This window comes from Kwoniella bestiolae, chromosome 7, assembly GCF_000512585.2.
Source record: "Kwoniella bestiolae CBS 10118 chromosome 7, complete sequence".
Classification (NCBI taxonomy): domain Eukaryota; kingdom Fungi; phylum Basidiomycota; class Tremellomycetes; order Tremellales; family Cryptococcaceae; genus Kwoniella; species Kwoniella bestiolae.
The window spans coordinates 756,184-776,374 of NC_089247.1; the positions used below are offsets into that span (position 1 = coordinate 756,184).

Sequence of the window (20,191 nt, forward strand, 5' to 3'; positions counted from 1 at the left end):
TGGATCTTCAGCCGAGGCACGGAGAAGATACGTCAGACCCACCCACAGAAGAGCAGTTAGTACTTCTGCTCATCGGCAATACCTCGACCCAGATCAGGAGAGAATACCCAACCCACCGAGAAGATCCTTCGACCATTCCTCAAAAGATCATTTAGATATCAATCATCTCCACGCACATAATCACCAATACAAGTATGATGACCCATCAGGAAAGTACGAAACCAAATAACTCGCATCAAAATCAAGTTCAAAATCAGAACCCAGGATCAAGACATACCAGATCGTCTAGTATAGCTTCGAACCGCCCTTCAATCCGAGTTCAAGGTCACGGTAGGACACCCTCCACCGATCATCTGATGGTTCCAGAAAGGTTGGATACCTTACCTCAGAGAAAGAGAAAGGAATCGTTAGATACGCTACGTAATCAACCTATATCGCACCATACCCCTCCTATCGCACACAGACACCATCATCAACCCTCCAAACCTACTGTATCGAGGGAAATTAAAACGCCTATACCTCGCCATAGGGACTTACCGCCAACCCTTTTGCAACAACAATCCAAAAACGAGGTCAAGTCTGACCCCAAAGGAAGAGATAGGAATATCAAAACTCCTAAGCCCCTTCCTAAGGATTTACCACCGGAAAGTCGAGAAGAGCGACACGATCGTGTGAGAAAATTATCTTCCAGGGAAGTACTGTATCCTACACCCGAAGCTGCCAAGGAAGCTTTCAGAGTCGAACGAGCTATGAACCCTCCACCTAAACATCGTAGACCACCTACTCCCTACACCTCATCTCGCAGGACATCGAGCGTCAGAAAGGTGGATAGTGATCGCTCGATCAGGTCTAGGGTGTCATTCGATTCTACCAGGTCTAGAAGATCAAATAGGTCGGATAGATCTGGAAGAACATACGATTCTGACTCCGAATCGGACGGTACGATGGGGAGTAAATGGGAGCCTTCGTTCGGTAGTAATGTCGGTATTGGACCTGCTGGAGAGGCGATCGAGGTGATTGGGCTGGGAAGGAAAAAACCTCGACATCGAACATTTACTGCGGGGATGTTGAAGCCTGCTCTGAGAAGCACTTCAAGGATGAACTCGAGAGTAGACATCAACGAAGGATCATCCAACTCGAACTCGAACTCGAGAAGAGAGAAACCCCTTCCTAGTAGACCGATGTCTTACGTGGCACCTATCGTCAACTCATTATCTAAAGTTACTGCTCCCGGTGGAAGGAAGATCCAAAAGAGATCATCACACCAACCTACACCCTCCAATTACTCTGTTGAACAGAACAATCATATCCTCGGAGCCTCCTCTTCAGTTACGCCTTTGTCCCGCAGTGTCTCGAGGAACCATACGAGTGGGAATGAGAATGGTATTCGCTCACTCTTCTCATCACTTTCCCTAGGTCCCAACGCCAATCCGAATTCGACCTCACATCATGACGTCGCCAATCACAGTGGTGCATCGTCAATGAATTCAGTGTCAGATATCAGATTCACCTCAACAGCACCCTCAAGAGCATCGAGGAGACACCTGATCTTACCTGCTGATGACTTGTTCTCGTACCTTCGCTATGCGGAGATACAATCATGGGACAGGTGGCCCTTGGCTCAAGTATCGCAAAAGAGGGGATTGGGATTATGGGGAGGTAAGCGGACATTGGGGTTCGACGAGATGAGCTGGGAGTGGCATCGACGTCTTAGGTTGGCGGAGGAGGCGAGGGTTAGTGGGAGGATGTTGGGTAGTTGGGAGAGTCAGAGGGGGTGGGAGAAGGGGATATTGGACTGTGAGTCGATTCCCATGTTGTGTAGACTTTTGATGATGGATGAGTCTTGAGAATATGTATGTGTCTGATTCATGTCATCTCATCTCATAGGGCTTGATGAGAATGTATCGAAACATGCTATTGATATGGCCAACCGATGGGGTACTCAGTGAGTAGAGCTCCAGCTTGATTGGCCGTTGTATCGTTGAAATCAGCTGATCGTAGCTCTTGACCGTCCAGAATATTCGCTCTACCCGCTGAAGGGTTCGATACACTCGAGTTCTTCGATGAGTCCATCAACAAGGCTGAAGATTTTGGTTTATTGAGCTGGGTGACTGGAACAGTAAGCCAGCTTGAGCAGTCACACCCAAGAGATCAACATATTCAGCCTAATTTTGTCGCTTTAGCTCCTCCAAACGGCCGTCTCGACCTTACACATGCTCCGATACTCCTCCTCAACATTCACTTTCCATCTCATTCCCTCACCTAGACCACCTCACCTCCAACATTCCTCCTCTTCTCTGCATGTCCACGACTCACCGTCGTCACGCGGTAAATTCCATTTCCTATGGGAAGGGTTCGGTACGATGGTACTGGTAAACAAGAATAACGATATCGATCGAGCGATGATACTTGAGATTAGACCTCCTTCGGTGGTCGACTCGAGCGTGATGAAGGAATTTGCGAGAGGGATGAGCGGTGAAGGCTGGTGGGGGTTCTATGGAGATACGTGTGTTGGGGAAGTTGGCCAGGCGAATTTGCTGCAAGCTCAGGTACGTTAGGATCAGCTGTGGACCAATGACACATATTTTTTCAGCTGATCATTAGTGGTGCTATAGGTGTATGACGATTGTATACAGAACCAAGTTCACTTCTTTGCTGTGACGAATCTGAAGTATTGGGTATTCGGACAATTTGTAAGTGGTTGCATTCGCTATATTCTGTCAGGCTTGATCTGATCTGGGGAAATACGTAGAACTCGAACTGGTCTCGATGCACCGTCAGCCCTGTCATCAGTCGCGGAGCTAGAGATCCGTCTTTGATGCAATGCCTCACCGCTTGGGTCGTGAGATCCGTTGACGAGGTGAGTTTGTGACGTTTCAAGGAAATCAGCGAGACCTGGATTGATAACAAATTTTACTTTACAGCGCCCCCGAGCAAGTGAGAGCCATACCATGATATCACCTCAACTGCCAACTCTACCTCAAGAGAACGAAAGGGAGCATCGACGACATAGACGTTCCCAATCGAGACCATCCGATATACCGTCTTACACCGATACCGTCCGATCTCGCAGATCCAACTCTCGGTCTTCCTTCTCGCTCCCACCCAATGCACAAGGATACGATTACTCCCCTACACCCTATCCCCAGCCTACTATGGGTCTTACCCCTGTTTATCCCATCAGTACGCCCAACGGTACACAGACGGTCTTCCCGGTCAACATGAACGTTCCGCCCAACGAATACAATACCAACGGTTATGGTTCATTACCTGCTTACTCCGACATCCCGCAAAGTAACATGTCTCCCTCACCTTACAACCAGCCTGCTCCAGGTGGGATGGTGTTCCCCCAATGGAATGGGATGAACGGCACCTCGCGAGCGTTCAGTCCTGTGCCTCAACAGGGTGGTACGCCTATGCCATACAATTTCGGGAATAGTTGGTATGGCGGTGGTGGGGGGATGTTCCCTTGGGCTGGGATGAGATGATCAATCGCTGTTCCTTTATGGTTTGTTTCATTATTCTCCTATCGCATTGTATTGAGTCGGTACATCACTGTATATATTCGATGATTCGATAGAGAAATCTTCTTTCAGTAGATCCTATAATGTGTTTCTTTTGTAGATCAGTTCAAATCCCAAGCTTATCATTTTTTATCCATATTTCTTCAATCTTCATCTTATTGTCAATGCCTTTGTTTGTTAATTTCACGTCGATGGGAAAGTGGAATGGATGAGATGAAATGTATGATACGTGTGAGAGATGGATAATGTACATGCACTGGATATATATTCTAGAAACCTTTTGGATTTTCACGTAGTGTCAACTATCAAATCAGGCGTATATCAGCATTGGTCCGTTCGATCTCACAACACCTTGCATGAGGCAAGATGCTCTTCTGAGAAGAATAGGAAGTCCGTGATGTGTGAAGTATGAATTCAGAGGTAAGTTTAGTGTAGACTCACCCTCGTCCATTTGGGTACCTTGTGTTGCGACTTCCTATATCCCCTGTGATGCTTTGAGAAGGTCGTGTATTTGTCTATGAGATTCCATCCCGCAGATCAGGAGTCAGCTCGGACTTATCTCATGGCCCACGTTACGATACGATTGTTTTCCCATGGTGGTTGCCGACACTAACACCAACGCTATCTCCTATCTTCCATGACCTCAACCACCTCACCAAATTGAGAATCATAACTCACCCCTGGGATTCATCTCGCTCTCCATAGGCAACGCCAAAGCCCTCTCCAAGCTCCTCGTGGTGATTCCCGACTGGGCTACGGCAGAGATCACCGAATCTACCTGCTTCAACCTTTTACGCTGGTTTGCTTTTCGTGTAGGTGAGAGACGCCATGGTGTTTTCCTGCGATGACGCGGCAGGAACGATACTCAGTAAACAGTTGATATGGTCGATCACGGACATGCAAATGCCTGAGATGGGACCTTTGAGATAACTCGGGTCTATGACAGACAGGTGTAGATCTATCTACTCACCATAGGAGTCCACCTGATAATATCGAACTAGGTCTGAAAGCTCCGAACATGCTGGTTGAAGCTTGTTTCCTCTCTTTCTATACTTTTTTATTTTACTATCTGGCCGTCCGAATGATTGGATGCTTTTGTGAGTGCTTGGGCTGCTGATATTGTAGATTGTGTGTATCTATCTATGATTTGCTTAGCTAGAAATATGAGTATGACTTTTACATACACCTATCTCGCATCTCGAGTTTTCAACATTCTCATTATTGCTGAAGACGGAACTATTTTTCACACACACAACGGAATATGGAGATTATGACTATCTCCGTATTCACGTCTGGTGGAGGTCGTCCACTCCAATGGTTACTGGCTACTTGCTCCTGCTCAGCACCTCCCCTCTCTACTTCACTCATGTGACGTAGGTGCGAAGGTTACAAGTAGAAATATGCACCAGAAGAGGGAGAGCAATCATAGGAGTGATGGAAATACCTGCAGACGGGTTGCCAGAGATTTTTGGGATAACTCATCTGAACGTACCATATCACTCCGGTCGTATTGCTCAGTACCTCTCCGAGGGGCTATATGAACAATCAACTCCAATAATCTCACCAGGCATACAGCCATTATGATTCTACCAGCATTTCGAACTCCTAGCATAGCCTACCTATACGTTCAGATCACCCAAAGTTTCATTAGTGGCACCACGTGACCCACCACCTCCCCTTCCCCTCTCACCCAAAATCTAAAATAGCGACCCGAGGCGTTATCTCCCTCCAAGTCGCTATCTAGGTAAATAATACCCTCCCGGACACCATATATTGTATAAGGGGGATGGAGAAGGTAGTGTGATATTGAAAGCCCTAGGCGCCGGGGTTAGTACATATGTCCAACACAATGTAAATCCTTCGGCGAAGTCCCCCTTTGGTACTGATGCATCGTACTGACGGTACTAAACCCGGTACTGACAGCAGTACTGACGCTGGTACTGACCCAGTACGGATGGTCATAAATACTAATCATGTACTGACGGCAAAAGTACTAACCCGGCTACTGACCCAGTACTAACCACGGACCTCATGAAATGGGATAGGGTTGAGGGTACGGGGCCTCCCCGCCTCTCTATACGGGAGGATGGGAGGCGCCGTATGGGCGGTAGGGTGGCCTCTTCCTGCGGCGACATATTTTTTTGTTGTACACATAGGTACCTAAGTAAATACATGTATAAGCTATGCATCAGTATTTTTGTTATACATTATACAAGCAAGTCACATATTGTCAGAAGAATAGGTCATGAATGGCACTTATTCTTGTGTAAGATCCTTCGTAGGCATCTTTGCTCGTTTCGATCAATCGTGTCTTACTGCATCACAGTTTTATGATAGATTCGCCTGAGATGACGCTGAAAGATAAGGCGTGGACGTACTCCTCGAGAAAAGATGAAATTGCGGAAACTCATGTCAATCAAACTACAGCACAGAGATTACACCGCCACACTCGTCGATCGACCAAAATATATCAATGCATACTCATACAGATCTACCCCAAAATTGTGATTGCAATCATCCTACCAGATGGTCATCCGCTCAACTGCCCAAAGCAGTAGGTTTGATATCCCCCTCCTTGACCTTCTGCTCCAATATCCTCGATACACTCTCAGCTTTCACTCCAATACCCTTTCCAGCACTATCCCCGAAATAATCTCTCGCAGCGTTCGAATCAGCATTGAAATCCTTCTGCGGTGCCTCTTCCTGTCCCTTCTTGGTCTCCCCCGGCGTGGTCGCTCCGGGCGTGTTCCCCTTCTTACCCTTGGGTTTGGGTCGGTGGGTGTCGACAGCAGCGATGGGGAGGGGGTATCGTTCTTCGTGGCATCCATAGGCTCTAGGTGAGATTTTGATAAGGGTGTGTAAGGGGATCTAAGGGACGGCGCGGAGGGGAACGTCAGTTGGTGACTTTGTGCGATATGAGGCTTGTCAAGTGATTGGGTCGACATCATAGCGAGGGAGGAAGACTTGGTGATCCCTTAGATGGGGCCGCACTCACCTTGATATAGGGCAACTCCTCTTGCGTCTTACCGTGGAAATAGGCATACAAGCATCTCAAGATAGCTTGATGAGCTATGATCAAAATATTCTCTTGTCTTTCCAATTCCATGATGACAGGTTCAAGTCTGACAACCACATCTCGATAAGATTCACCGCCTCGGTATCGATAGTTGAATTTGTCTTCGTCTCGGGATTCATAATCTTCTGGGTATTTTTCCTATTCCAAACAACAGTGAATTAGCATAGTCATCTTTACTGCTTTTATCAAGGCTGAGAACCCATATGACCGTTCATCAACACGCTCAAGATATTATTTTTAGAAATCGAATGTATGAGCAACTTGACCCACCTCAATCTCCTCGTATGTCATCCCATCACAAACCCCCGCATCAAGCTCATCAAGAGATTTCCAAGTCTTCTTCTCGAAAGGCAGGTAGCTACCAGTCTGCTGAGTACGTTGTAATGTCGATGTCCAAACCTCCAAAGGTCCATCACCGATATTATCCCTTACTAAAGCCGGTAAAGCTTTGGCATACTCGAATCCTCGGGGTGATAAGTCGGAATCACCTCCGATTTTACCTTCGACGTTGTACATTGATTCGCCGTGCTATAAGCAACGATGGGTCAGACTCTATTTCACCGTTCAGAGGGGGTACTAGTGGGGAAGCCAACGATGAAGAGGTGGTTCTGTAGGGAAGATGGTGATTCGACGGAGGCTTGACTCACCCTCGATAGATATATACTTCTAGGTTTCAAATGCAGATTCATCAAGTAAAACGCCACTCTAGATTGCAGGTAACTCTGAATCCTATTTATCGTGACCCTCTGCCCAACATTCAAGATCCTGCAATATGAGATATCCGGTTCGGTGATGGTTTGATAAACACTTTCGTATTGTTCTATCCTCTTCCTGAAATCCCGCTCTGCATCTTCCCTTGACATCCCTGCGTAATCTGGATCACCGGATGAAGCTTTGAGAGCAACGTTGGCGGCAATTACGACGGGGTCGTCGCAGAATGATTCGAGGAACATGAGTTGGAGGTTTGGTTCTTGAGCGACTCGATGTCGGATCCATTCTCTGTTGAATCATGACTACAATCAGCTCCACCCCTTCTCTTTTGTAACAGTGTAAATAAACGCACCTCCTCTCGATGGTACTGTTCGTAGCATCCATGATAGCAACGTTCCCTTCCTTCTTCAACCAAGATATCAATGATTCCAGCGTTTCGTTTGCGAGCTGCTCTCGGATCCTGCTTGCTTCGGCATTGGAATGCGAGAAGTACGTAGCAGAGTGATCGACCTTTCCTTTACCACTGTTCATGAAATATCCGAAGCATCAACTGCTGCGTTGCCATGCTGTCTCCAGGTGGAATTGAGAAGCTGGATAAGGGAAGACACTTACGCTTGCATCGCGGTTCTTGCTTTTGATCTTCGCAATTGACCGACATTGAACACATCGACGTTGTATTCGAGCCACTACGTACCGTTCATGTGTCAGTATGCCAGTCGAACGTTGTGCAGGGGCATGAGTAAAAATTCACCCTCAGATACCTCATCAGCTTGTTACTCAGGTATGATTTCCCCCGAGCTGGTAGACCGACCATTGCTACTACGATCTTAGCCTCCGAGTAATCAGGTTTTTCCACTACACATAATATGATAAGCTTAGAATCATGTGTATGAAATCGTAGGATAATGAACTTACCGACAGTACCGATACCAGAAACTGAGGGCGCCCTCGAGGGAGCCTTGGAGTTCTGTCTCAATATTCTGGTACTTTCATCTAGGGTCTTGAGCCTATGAATACCATGTCAGTCAGCTCATCTTCCTTTGATCTGATACGACGTTTGACAAGACAAGAACTCACAACTCAGTCTGAGCACCGAAATGAGGTGTCCCAGGTACACTCGTCTTACCATCACCGCTCGGCATTCTCTCCAATCCATGCGGCACATTCGCTCCACCAGGTATACCGAACAATTTGGGTGAAGATGATCCACTAGCCCCCGGCGTGACTGCAGGGGAGTTGACCTGCGACATTGGAGGTGGAGCCGACCGAATCATATCGAGTTTGGAGACCGCATCTGCCAGTACTTCGGGGTCGACTGACTGTTTGCCCTGTTGAGGAGGGGTTATACCTGTCATTGGCTTGATTCGAGGGGATTTAGCTGCGCCGGGTGAAGGGGATGCTGATTTGGCTGTTGGGGGGTTGGTAGGTGCGAGTTGAGGGGATTTACCCTTGTTAGGCGGTGGGGGAGGGGGCATCGACATTGTGCGTTATAGTGGGCCGTTGAGTTGTCGAACACTCGCGATGAGATGTTGAGTCCTGAGGGATGATGACTGCTTGAACTAGGTCTTGGCGGGTCAATATGTACGGGAAAGTGATAGGTAATGGAGTGCTTCAGAGGTGGTGACTCGCTAATACAACACCAGGGAGCAGACTGGCTGATGATCTGATAACGGGTTCGACCATGACGTTGTTACCATCAAAACGTGACTGACCATGTTATACCTGAAAAGTAATGACACGTCATGTCGACATGAATGGTTGACTGGACCCAGTGTCATTTCATGTGGAGACCCCAATCTGTAGTCCATGTTGTCAACAAGAATCAAGGAACAAGAACATTACCAGCATAACCATGTTGCTTCATCTTTTTCTTATTCAGTCTCGCATCCCATCTGCGATAGCTGAAGATACCACATCCGCAAGATGACTTCATACTACGGCGACAGATCAAGAGACGTACCCTCATGGGAGTCTCTCGAAGCAGCAGACGAAGATGATGTAGTAGACACATCTGAAGTGAGTTTAACCCGCATCATCCTACCAGCAGCTCTGCTGAAGTATAATTTCGTAGTACGCCTATGCCTCTCGAGATCACATCCTATTCTGTATAGATGCATCCAAGTCCATGCAAACTCCCTTTCCAGATATGATTAACGAAGATGGTGAATTGCTAAGAGGTAAAAGCGCATTACATCAAGCTTTGGAAGCTGTAGTCAAGATCCAGCGGAGTAAGGTGATCACTGGTCCTGCGGATAGTGTAGGGGTGTTACTATGGAACATCGACGTAAGCTAGCTCAACCTGTCTTCGTAGTACAAGTGTATAAGCTGACGACCCTTTCTATGGAAATAGCCTGGAAATACCCCTTCATCCTCTCAAGCATCTTATAAACCTGGTACTCAAGTTTACCAGAACCTTCGAACCATCAATGCGGAGGAGATTAAGAGGATAGTGAAGTTGATGGAAAGTGCCAAAGAACAGTATGACTCTCAGAAACAGGATCAAGATGTAGAGACCATTCAGCCTGAGATATTTGGTAAAACCTTTCCACCATGCGACAAAAAGGAGGAATTGAACATTGCGGATGTGCTTGTTACTTGTAACTTCTTATTTAGAGATGCGTAAGTCAGCTCCTTGTTTCCGGTCTATTTTGTTGATACAGGCAGCTGACTTTCGACGGTTCACAGAGGAACAAACTTAGCTGGGAATAAACGTGTATTCTTAGTCACGGATAACGACTATCCACCTGGAAGTAAGATGAATCGAGAACCAGCTAGGACAGTGTACGGGGTAGGTCGGGATTCCTCTGCTGCAGCAAATCCTCACAGAGGAGGTGGTAGAGCTGATTAAAAATGCGTATGTATACGTAGGATCTCTCATCATACGGAATATCGATAAATACATTCTTCGTCGATCGACCAGACCATAAATTCAATCCTACGCTATATTGGAATGTAAGCTAAGTGATCTGGAATGGATCTAGCCTGAGCAAGCTAACCGATGATGTGATATAGGATATCCTCCAGCGTGAACCGGATGCAAACGAACCCGAAGCGGATGAAGCTCCAGACGTAGACGGCTTGGCAGAATTAGCAGAAGTGATGAATGATTTGGTGATTAGACATGCGCCCAAAAGGGTACAGTTTAGTATACCGTTGAAATTTGGCGGGAAAGACGGGGAGATCGAGATTGGAATTAGCGGGTGAGTGATTCACTCAACAATCGTCATCCTTGGCAGTCGCTGATCTGTAGTATTGGTCGACCGTAGCTACGCAATGGTCTCGTCGCAGGGTAAAGGCCAGCCCAAATTGGTCCGAATGCGAGGTCAAACCGTCGAGGAAGTCCAGATCAAATCGGAATATACTTCGGCTGTAAGCTTCTCCTTTCGTGGCATGAGAACGATGTCTGTAGCTTATAAAACCGCGGAAACAGGAAACAGGTGCAGTACTAAAAGATACAGAGATAGGCCAAGCATTCCAATTTGGGAATGAGTCGACGGTGAAGAACGTCATCGAACCTAATTGGTGGGAAAGTGCAGAACATCAGGTGGAACAACAGATGGTCGCTGATGAGGTCCTGAGATTGGATAAAGAGCGAAGACAGCGAGAAGATGAAGATGAAGAGGAAGAGGAAGAAGTGGCGGAGATGGACGGTACGCGGGGGAAACAGACGGGGCAGAAAGGCGATGAGAAGCACAAGGTCGTGGCTAGGACCAGGGTGAGCTGAACAAGTCTGGTCGATTCTGGGTCGTTGCAGGCTGATGATTATGGTGGGATAGTTGCAATTCACGAGTGATGAAGTAGCGGAGTTCAAGTCGATGGGATTGAAGCCTCGTAAGTTCTCGCACCGCTTTGTCCAAAATAGACAGACTTGTACACATTATCCTGATATAGACAAGAGAGAAACGATCTGACATGTTTCCTTTCGATTATCAGAAATCAAAATACTCGGATTCCAAAGTCCAGACCGTCTATCTTTCGAAGAAAACCTCAAACACTCCTATTTCATCTACCCCAACGAGAATGTAAGCTTGGCGAATCTACCCTGATCCTCGCTGTAAACTCATTGTTGACTGACCAATGATACCATTGTGATTATCAGGAATATACAGGCTCGACGCGAACTTTCGCAGCCCTCCTTAAATCATGTATAAAGTTCAACAAACATGCCCTGGCGATATGCAGATTCCGAACCAACACTCAACCTGAATTTTGTATTCTCATACCGCAGGAGGAAAGCTTTACGAAAGATGGAGGACAGGATCAACCGCCCGGATTCCACGTTATTGTTTTGCCGTATCGGGATGATATTAGGAGACCACCTAAGAATATGATTGAGAATTTGTTAGGTGAGTGGACAACTACTCTCACAGTCACTAATGCCATCTTCGCCACGAACCACTCCTTTGCTATTGGAAAGATGCTGAGCTGAACGTGCGTTATATAGCGTCCGATCGTCAGGCCAAGCTCATGTCCAATGTCGTGAAGCGATTGAGGATCAAAGCTGGGCATTACAGATCTGAAGCGTATCCTAATCCTGGTGCGTGATTACCAGCTGCTCAGACTATGTGCATTCGTACTGATACAGCTCGCACAGCCCTAGCATACCACTACGCTCAACTCCAATCCCTAGCCTTCGAAGAAGATTTCGACCCCTCCTCGACCCAGGGCCAAGACCTAGATAAGACCTTCCCAAAATGGTGGGGCATGCACAAAGCCGCTGGGGAATTTATGTCCGAATTTAACAGGTCGATCGAAGAGGATGAGCGGGCGGTAGAATCGTTAAAAGGTGGTACGAAGAGGGCTGGGAGGGCTGATGAGGGGGTTGAGGAGGGGGATTTGAAGGATTTGAGAGGGTTGTGGAAATTGGGGAGGTTGGATAAGGTCAGTTTGGGATTTTTCCTTGGACTGGCCCTATGATTAGACGACGAGGGATGGTAAGGAGAGGAGTGACGGTTGCTGATTTGATGTGTTTTTGAGGATAGGCTAAAGTACAGGAGATAAAGGAGTATGCGAAATTCCATAGTGAGTGTTGAGGTTCTGCCACCTGATGATGGTGGACAGACTAACTCCGGAATAAACGAGCCGGATATGATACTGACATCCTGCAATGATGGTAGAGATATCACTTAATGGAAAATCCAAGAAAGCGGAAATCGTAGATGTACTGTCGATCCATTTCGAACGTGAAAGTCTAGAGAAAGAGAAGAAAAAGAGTAAGAAGTAGATGTACAGTAAGAATCGAGTAAGGATAGGTGGCCCGGCTCGATATCCAGTACTACTTCCCTACTTTCCTATATATGCGTCATGAGACCTGGAAGGCCGGGGGGGTTACTTATATGATTAATATGGTTGTGTGTCTTTTGTCTCATATTGTTGTATAAATTAGTGGACCATGGTCGCATGTAATCAGTAAACATCGGTGCGAAATGCTCCAACGCGATGTCATCTTCACATATGAATGCATGTCGTCCTACTTTGGTTACTTCTTGGAACCTACTTCACTTCGGTCATCGGATGTCTATCTTCCCAAGTTGGGAGATGACGTCCGATGGGTGCGCAAAACGCTTACTTTTGTTGAGCGAGGATCTCGATCCAGTATCCATCGGGATCGTAGATGAATGCGATGTGCTGTTGTACGGGTGAGATGTTAGCATTGGAGTGGGTGAAAGGGTCATCGTCTTCTCTCTCTCACCCTCGTCGCCATCTCTTGATGCACACATCTCTATATCTTTCAGGAGAAAGGGTGTTCCGCTCCTCACCCGTCAGTGAGCCATATCGAGGCGCCTCTTCCTCGCTCATAGATCATATCCCATCTTCAGCCCTCATCCCCTGCAATCCAATCCTCACCCCATCATTCAGCTCCCCCCCTCCCCCCTTTCGTCCTTTCCTGAACCAGATGAAACAAAACAAGCCACTCACCCTCATCTTCCCGTCCTCAGGCCTCTTCTTAAACTTCACACCCAAATCATCAAACCTCTTAACGGCAGCTTCGAGATTATCAACCGTCACTGCGATATGCCCGAATCCACGTCCGGGTTCTTCGTTGCCTGAAGCGTAGCCTTTGAAGTCTGGGTCGGATTCTGCGGTGTACGAATACACAATCATCGTCAGCATCAAATCAAATCAAATTCGATCCAACTTTCTCCTTGGTATGATGCGGTATACGGTTGATGACCAGCGGGCGGAAGTGATGTGAAATTGACCCACCTGTACCCCAATTATGGCATAATTCCAATACACCCTCTCTGTTCAATTGGATGGAAGCTTTCTCGTCATCTGAGGCTGAGGCCTTGTCGCCGAATCCAGCTGGGAAGGCGAGGCTGTGAGTGAACGCACGGTTCATTAGCGATACTCTATGACAGGAATAGGAGGCGATGAGAGGAGGGTACTTACAAGTAGTTTGTGAAATCGCCTCCGGGGGATTCCTTGAATTTCTATACCCGTTGTGAAAAAACACGGATATCAGCTGCTATTACAATTCCAGGTTTCGAGATATGACAATAGATGAAGTACATAGAACTGTGGTCTGTATTGTAGGAGATAGTGGACCCACCTGCATACCCAATACCTTCTCATACCAAGGGATCGAAACTTTAGGATCTTTGATCCTTAACATGGTATGGTTAAATTTGTACGTAGCGGTGTTGGTAGCTGAGGATGACATTCTTGATAGTATGTGCTGCTGGTTGTTCTTGAGTAGGGAGGATGAATTTCTGATGAATGTGGAAGGGATGATCATTTGATTGGTATAGATGAAAGAGCTGGTATTGGAATCGAAAGGAAGATTGTTTATATATAGCTTTCAGATTCCTTCTGTCTCGGTGAATGACGTCGAGCCTATGACAGGTTGAGAGGGTTGCTATAAACGATACGACACGACACGACACGTGCTGATCAATCCGGTGGAGGCGAAGTAAGGTGAGGGGGAGGTACTCCGGAATGTCCGGATGTTGATGTGGGTTGATTAGCCGGTCGAATACTGAAGCACATGCAGCGAGGTGATGTTTATGGCCCATCTGTCGGTATTCGTGAGGGAGGAAGCTGTTGCGTAGATCGATGTGTGGATATATATTATCATTGCATCTCACTTGAACAACAATTCGACAGAGGTATAAGAGCAAACTATACCATCACATCACTCGCTCAGACCCCACACCCCACCCCACCCCACCCCACCCTTTGTACCCTCCTTTGATCAATCCATCATCCATCAAAACAACACAAACTAAAGCCCTGCCCATCAACATGACAAAGACCACAGTAGGTCCTTACTCCTCTTCTACTTCTTCACTTGTAACTCATCAAGCATGTTCTTCAAACGAGCTGTGGCCAATACTACACGCTGTTCCCTTCCGAAATCGACATCAGCTGTACGCTCCGCTACCACCATGACCCCCAAACACACCTACAGACTACAGCAAAGTACAGATATTGATGCCTTTGATGACACCCCATCACAGCCAGCCAATACCGAGGGTCTGATTGTAGGAACTGCTCGAGGTGGACCTGCAAGTTCAGCTCAACTAAGAGAAATAAGGAAGAATGCTTTGCAAGGTGTGAGGAGCAGGGCAGAAAGTACGGTTGGCAGTGGGAAATTGAAGGGGAAAGTAGGGGTTATTACTGGTGTAGGACCTGAGAGTGGGATTGGTGTGAGTGAGACTCTCTGCTGTCTAACTAACGTGAAACGGAGTGATATGTGCTGATAGAGGGAGTAGACGGCTGCTGCGAAGTTGTTTGCAAGAGAGGGTGAGCACTCTCCCTGATTTGAGGTATTCAGCGATGGTGTTGATGATCAAGTGGTATAGGGGCAAAACATATCTACTTGGGGGACTACGATGATACCGCTTTACCAAATTTGAAGAAATGGTTGGAGAGTACCTATCCTCCTACCAAGGTATGTACATCCTCTATCCATCAATCTAAGCTACATTCTCGCCGACTGCAACTGGTACGATCTCGACCAGATGAACCTCGGAATCCCTTATATTTAATGGTTGAGCCCAGTCGAGCCTGAGGTGCTAACAGGTTTACACAGATAACAATACTCAAAGCCGATGCCGCCTCCCCACCCACCATATCCACGCTAATATCTCAGGTCATCGAAGAAAACGGCCACTTGGACTTCTTCTTCGCCAATGCTGGTGTATCTCAAATCAGACCTAGGTCCACTACCTTCGACGTGAACAAAGCTATGGCGGATCTCAGAGCACTGGCTAGACCTGTCAGTGCGATTGATGAAAAGGAGTTTGAGGAGGTTATGAGGATAAATGCTTTGGGGTGGGTCAACTCATACTACAGCTCGAAATAAACCTGCAAAGTAAGAGCTGATGATCTCGGGTAATGGGTTATAGAGTGTTTGTCGCTATCAAATATGCTTCTGAGGCTATGAAGATAATTTCGCCTGAGAAGGGCAAGAGTGTACCTGGGGGTAGTATAATTCTGACTGCATCTAGTAAGTCATCTACCCGTTCCAATCTCGATCTCCTGTGATATCCTGAGATGTCTGCTGACGTTCTCCTTACGTTGTGATCAGTCGCCGGCTTGAAAGCCAATGCTGGACCTATCCCCTATTCAGCATCGAAAGCAGCGGTGGTCTCGATGGCCCAGACTGCTGCATATGACTTATCGGGATATAACATACGGGTCAATGCGTTGTGTCCGGGATTGATAGAGGTGAGCAATCGATCAATCCCATCCCACCTCGCATCATGAGTCGCACACTTTGTCAACGATGGCGCTCATCTGAGATCTGAATTGATGGTATTTCCATAGACCGACATGACCAGAGGCATGTTCACCCTCGCCGAGGCAGCCGGTAAATCCGATAAAATGGGGGTGTTGAATCCTGCGCACAGGCAAGGTCTGGGATCTGGTAAGTACTGGTCTGTACAAGGTATACTTGCAACGAGACTTGCTGACGATTGTATCTCTCCGTCGATGCAATAGAGGTAGCACAGGTAGCTTTGTTCTTAGCTTCTGGTGAGGGTCTTTTCATCGGGTGATCGTCAAAGCCTGTTGTATGGCTGACCACTAGTTTCTTGATTCTGTTCCAGATGACTCGTCCTACGTAAACGGACAAGCTATACCGATAGATGGGGGGTTATCTTCCGGTGTACCGTATGCCAAGATGAAATTGTAGTGTATATACTCCTTGTAAGAGCTGTATCATGTACATTGTATCAGTGCACCTGTCGAACGTTAACCAAGTATCGAAGTCGCACGATGAAAGCGCCGAGGTGAGACCAAAATTGAGATCAGATGTTTGGCATCCGACGAAGGATCGTTATTATACCCTTCGGAGTAAGCCGAGACTTCGTCGATCGCATGGACAGCTACAGAAAGATAAGATACGTATGTGATTCACAGTTCAACAACTTCCATCTCTATTCTCGCATTCTGTCCACATCACTTGTATCAGTCATTTGTCTCCGCATGTACAATCATGGCCGAAGTCTCTCAACCTCTGCTCGACAAAGAGCAACATCCCACCTATCCTGTTGCGCGATCGAATCGGACCCATCGAGCGACATGGCATAGTGCCATCTTAGCTGGCGTGATCGGGGCATTGCTTTCCACCTCCATACATTGGTATGCCTCTTCTTCAAAGGTTGCGCAGCGTGTACAGAAGGACTCGATAGGATTTTGTCCCTCACCCGACGCACTGCCCGCCAAGGCTCCTCGATCTAGTAAGTCATAATCGACACGATATTGCCTATATATCTCTAACATCCTGCAAGTCCTCACTTTGGCGTGTGAGAGCTGATATTGTTTCGTGGTTCAGATATTTGGAAGAACCTCGATTTGCAAGAAGCTGTACACATTAGAAGATGGTTGATGGATCCTGAAAGAGGGCTGAATTTGACGAAAGCCGACGATGCGAATGATAGGTTGGTCAATCGTTTTACCTCTCAACCCGACTCGTGATTGTATCTTCAGAGCTACCGTGCTGACCCTACATAGTGATACTTTCATCCACATCGTCGAAGCTTACAAGCCATCCAAAGACCTTGCGTTAAAATACCTTGCCGATCCTGAGTTGACTGTCCCTCGATATGCCCATGTAAGTTCTTTTCCTCCATCCTCTCCATCAAATCGTCAGGCTCGTGCTCCAATCTCAAAGCTTTTTAGCTGACACAGACTCAGGCCGTGATCCATAACGGAACCTCAGAAAGCATCACCGACCACCTCATAGGCCCTCTCCCCCTCTCTATCAACACCACCCTCCGACCCCTGCATGAGATCTACCATAATCATCCCATCCCTCTCAATGCCCGCTCGACCTTCAACTGGGCTGCGCTCGCAGATATGACGAGACTCCTGTTCGGGCCATTCGAGGAGATACATCGGGATCTGTTCAATGGGACGGTCGAGGATGGGACGCTGGACGTAGCTGGGACTGCGCCTATGAGCTATGATGGGGAGTGGAGGAGGAGTTGGGTGCAGCTTAGGAGGGCTGGACCGGGAGCGTGGTTGAAGGGATTGGACTTTTACTGTTATGTAGGTAACGCCATGTTTTTGGACTTCGCAGTTACCTTGGAACTCTTCCATTCAAATTCGACAATCTTCCTCCATCCGAGTCTCCCGCATTGGAATAGTCTCCCACCTACATCCCTACATCCCTATATCTTTCGCGGCCCTTTCTTCGGAATCTTCTGAAATGAACAACTGAAGGGCTTGATGCTGATTCTCATTCCTATGCTGGCTCAGGTCGACATGACAGGAACAGACCCCTCGCAATACAAGCTCCTCTCCATAGTCCACAATCGAAAAGTGTACAACTCCACCGAATCTCTCTTCACCGCATGGAAAGCGGGTGAGCTCGTCCGCCCACCCCCCGCCGAGATGTCCAATTGGGCAACTCGGCTACCTACTGGCAAGGCGAGGGATCTGGACGATAGAGCTGGACCGAGGACGGTGCAGTTTGACGGTGGGAGATATAGGGTGGATCGGAAGGAGGGATGGATCAGTTGGATGGGGTGGGAGTTCTTTACTAGTTTTGAGAGGGATATGGGGTTGCACCTTTGGAATATGTACGTCCCCTTGATCATACACGATTAATGACCTTGGCTCTACCTCGTTGTCTTCCCTTTCACCCCTGCAAAATCACTTGCCCCGGGTATGATTCATCGTGATTACCTTCCACTCTTTGTACAATAAATACTTTGCCACCTCTACCCTGCCAGCTTCGCGTTCACTAGATATTGCGATCGCTTGTCGCTAACCGCTTTACTTCGCCTTACTTTCTAGCAACTTCCGAGGGGAGAGAATCATCTACGAGCTTTCACCTCAAGAAGCAATGGCGCAGTACTCAGGCTACGACCCGCACCAAGCCTCCTGTGTTTGGCTCGACCGCGCCTTCGGCATGGGCGGTAATGTTCGAGAGGTCATACTCGGCTATGACTGTCCCGCCGATGCGACCTTACTCGATGCCACCATCCATGAGAAAGGCTCTTCGACCCGACGCAATGCCATTTGCATATTCGAGCGAGAATCTGGACGACCTCTCAGCCGTCATACAGGATTTACCAAGGGCGAAATGGGAGCTGTGAAGGGGTACGAGCTCGTGGTTCGTTCGATATCGACAGTAGGCAATTACGATTACCTCTTTGATTACACTTTCCAGCTGGACGGTACGATCGAGATACGCCTTTCCGCTTCGGGGTATTTACAGGGGGGAGTATGGCATGAGGAACAGTCGAATTACGGACATAAGATTAGAGAGACTGCGATGGGCAGTTTACACGATCATGTCATCAATTACAAGGTCGATTTTGATGTGGGAGGCGAGGTGAGGAATAGCTTTATGAAGGTTGGATTGGAGGTGGAGGAGAGGGATGAGGATTGGTTCGAGGATGATTGGGGCAAAGCGGCTGTGCAGCAGCGGCTGGTCAGGGAGATGATTGAGGAAGAGGCCATGCTGGACTATGCTCAGAAGTGAGTCCTTTTCATCAGAATACCACTAATTGTGATCATTGACCCGTGCCTTGCCCGCTCGTGATAATGATCAATGCTGACAGGTACATGATCGCATCTCAGTATGGAAGGAGCCTACGTAGTGACCAACGAGGAATCGCTGAACCGCTGGGGTCATCCTCGGGGGTATGCTCTGCATCCCGGCCCGCTCTGCAGACTCACCAACCTGAAATCCAAGAGGACCGAGAGGAACGTGGAATGGGCAAAGCACCACCTCGCCGTATCAAGGAGAAAGGACGAGGAGCCCAGTTCAAGCAGCATGTGGAATATAAACCTGCCTGGGAAGCCTGCTGTCGATTTCGGAAAGGTGGGTTGAGGCTTCTTTGTCATTGAAACTCACTAGTGCCCACCGAAGCTGACCTTTGGCGACTAATGCAGCTCTTTGACGGTGAGAGCATCGACCAAGAAGATCTTGTAGTCTGGATCAATTTGGGCACTCATCATATACCTCGATCTGAAGGTACGTACCGTCGTTCCCTCCTCATGGAAAGTCGTCTAGTACTGAGTAACCTGCGCCAGACTCACCCAACACATTGACAAACGTCGCTACGTCCTACATCCTCCTGACACCTTGGAACTACAACGACGCGGACGTATCGCTTGAATCTCGGAATTCGGTCATTCTGAACAAAGATGGAAATTGGGTAGTACAGGAGGGTGTAAAACAGCCGGAGCATTGTGTTCCGAGGGATACCCCGCCGCTTACGTATGGCGGGATAGAGGGGTGGGATGAGGATGGGTCGAAGAGAGATGAAGGGGGATTGCAGTATCGACAGATGCTTGGTGAGTTTGATCGATCCACACAATACAGCTATCGTTAGAATGTGAAGGGCACGCTGATGGATGCGAAATACAGTCGAACTGAATCACGGTTTGAGGGCTTGGAATCGTGATGCACTTTGACCAG

At 47.7% G+C, this 20,191-nt stretch overlaps 7 protein-coding genes across 7 annotated transcripts; 4 read left to right on the forward strand and 3 right to left on the reverse strand.

Moving 5' to 3' along the window:
• Window positions 1-197: 197 nt before the first annotated feature.
• Window positions 198-3,488, forward strand: I302_108203 (uncharacterized protein; the record flags this gene model as incomplete). Its single annotated transcript, XM_019194028.1, has 7 exons — window positions 198-1,797; window positions 1,888-1,945; window positions 2,017-2,119; window positions 2,184-2,549; window positions 2,616-2,693; window positions 2,753-2,860; window positions 2,925-3,488. 7 exons carry the CDS (start codon window positions 198-200, stop codon window positions 3,486-3,488), a joined length of 2,877 nt encoding a protein of 958 aa, XP_019044151.1.
• A 305-nt stretch (window positions 3,489-3,793) lies between these two features.
• Window positions 3,794-4,544, reverse strand: I302_108204 (mitochondrial 54S ribosomal mL60 domain-containing protein; the record flags this gene model as incomplete). Its single annotated transcript, XM_019194027.2, has 4 exons — window positions 3,794-3,826; window positions 3,966-4,039; window positions 4,203-4,363; window positions 4,495-4,544. The coding sequence occupies 4 exons, from the start codon at window positions 4,542-4,544 to the stop codon at window positions 3,794-3,796; spliced, it is 318 nt and encodes a 105-aa protein (XP_019044150.2).
• Window positions 4,545-6,062: 1,518 nt separating this feature from the next.
• Window positions 6,063-8,792, reverse strand: I302_108205 (uncharacterized protein; the record flags this gene model as incomplete). The annotated part of the gene is made up of 9 exons (XM_019194026.1): window positions 6,063-6,392; window positions 6,520-6,738; window positions 6,871-7,128; window positions 7,248-7,599; window positions 7,664-7,834; window positions 7,924-7,997; window positions 8,063-8,166; window positions 8,227-8,318; window positions 8,389-8,792. The coding sequence occupies 9 exons, from the start codon at window positions 8,790-8,792 to the stop codon at window positions 6,063-6,065; spliced, it is 2,004 nt and encodes a 667-aa protein (XP_019044149.1).
• A 442-nt stretch (window positions 8,793-9,234) lies between these two features.
• I302_108206 (uncharacterized protein) lies at window positions 9,235-12,535 on the forward strand (the record flags this gene model as incomplete). Its single annotated transcript, XM_019194025.1, has 15 exons — window positions 9,235-9,327; window positions 9,383-9,595; window positions 9,662-9,930; window positions 9,997-10,099; window positions 10,180-10,263; window positions 10,324-10,511; window positions 10,578-10,680; window positions 10,742-11,026; window positions 11,088-11,142; window positions 11,245-11,333; window positions 11,411-11,657; window positions 11,756-11,848; window positions 11,906-12,192; window positions 12,294-12,333; window positions 12,429-12,535. 15 exons carry the CDS (start codon window positions 9,235-9,237, stop codon window positions 12,533-12,535), a joined length of 2,256 nt encoding a protein of 751 aa, XP_019044148.1.
• Window positions 12,536-12,876: 341 nt separating this feature from the next.
• I302_108207 (lactoylglutathione lyase) lies at window positions 12,877-13,975 on the reverse strand (the record flags this gene model as incomplete). The annotated part of the gene is made up of 5 exons (XM_065870623.1): window positions 12,877-12,939; window positions 13,231-13,391; window positions 13,519-13,631; window positions 13,705-13,745; window positions 13,865-13,975. 5 exons carry the CDS (start codon window positions 13,973-13,975, stop codon window positions 12,877-12,879), a joined length of 489 nt encoding a protein of 162 aa, XP_065726695.1.
• A 724-nt stretch (window positions 13,976-14,699) lies between these two features.
• Window positions 14,700-16,450, forward strand: I302_108208 (uncharacterized protein; the record flags this gene model as incomplete). Its single annotated transcript, XM_065870624.1, has 9 exons — window positions 14,700-14,960; window positions 15,027-15,057; window positions 15,117-15,205; window positions 15,347-15,588; window positions 15,663-15,763; window positions 15,845-15,984; window positions 16,084-16,183; window positions 16,258-16,290; window positions 16,365-16,450. The coding sequence occupies 9 exons, from the start codon at window positions 14,700-14,702 to the stop codon at window positions 16,448-16,450; spliced, it is 1,083 nt and encodes a 360-aa protein (XP_065726696.1).
• Window positions 16,451-16,753: 303 nt separating this feature from the next.
• Window positions 16,754-20,105, forward strand: I302_108209 (uncharacterized protein; the record flags this gene model as incomplete). Its single annotated transcript, XM_019194022.1, has 9 exons — window positions 16,754-16,997; window positions 17,093-17,198; window positions 17,272-17,371; window positions 17,455-17,808; window positions 18,019-18,341; window positions 18,559-19,245; window positions 19,348-19,591; window positions 19,663-19,744; window positions 19,804-20,105. 9 exons carry the CDS (start codon window positions 16,754-16,756, stop codon window positions 20,103-20,105), a joined length of 2,442 nt encoding a protein of 813 aa, XP_019044145.1.
• Window positions 20,106-20,191: the final 86 nt, after the last annotated feature.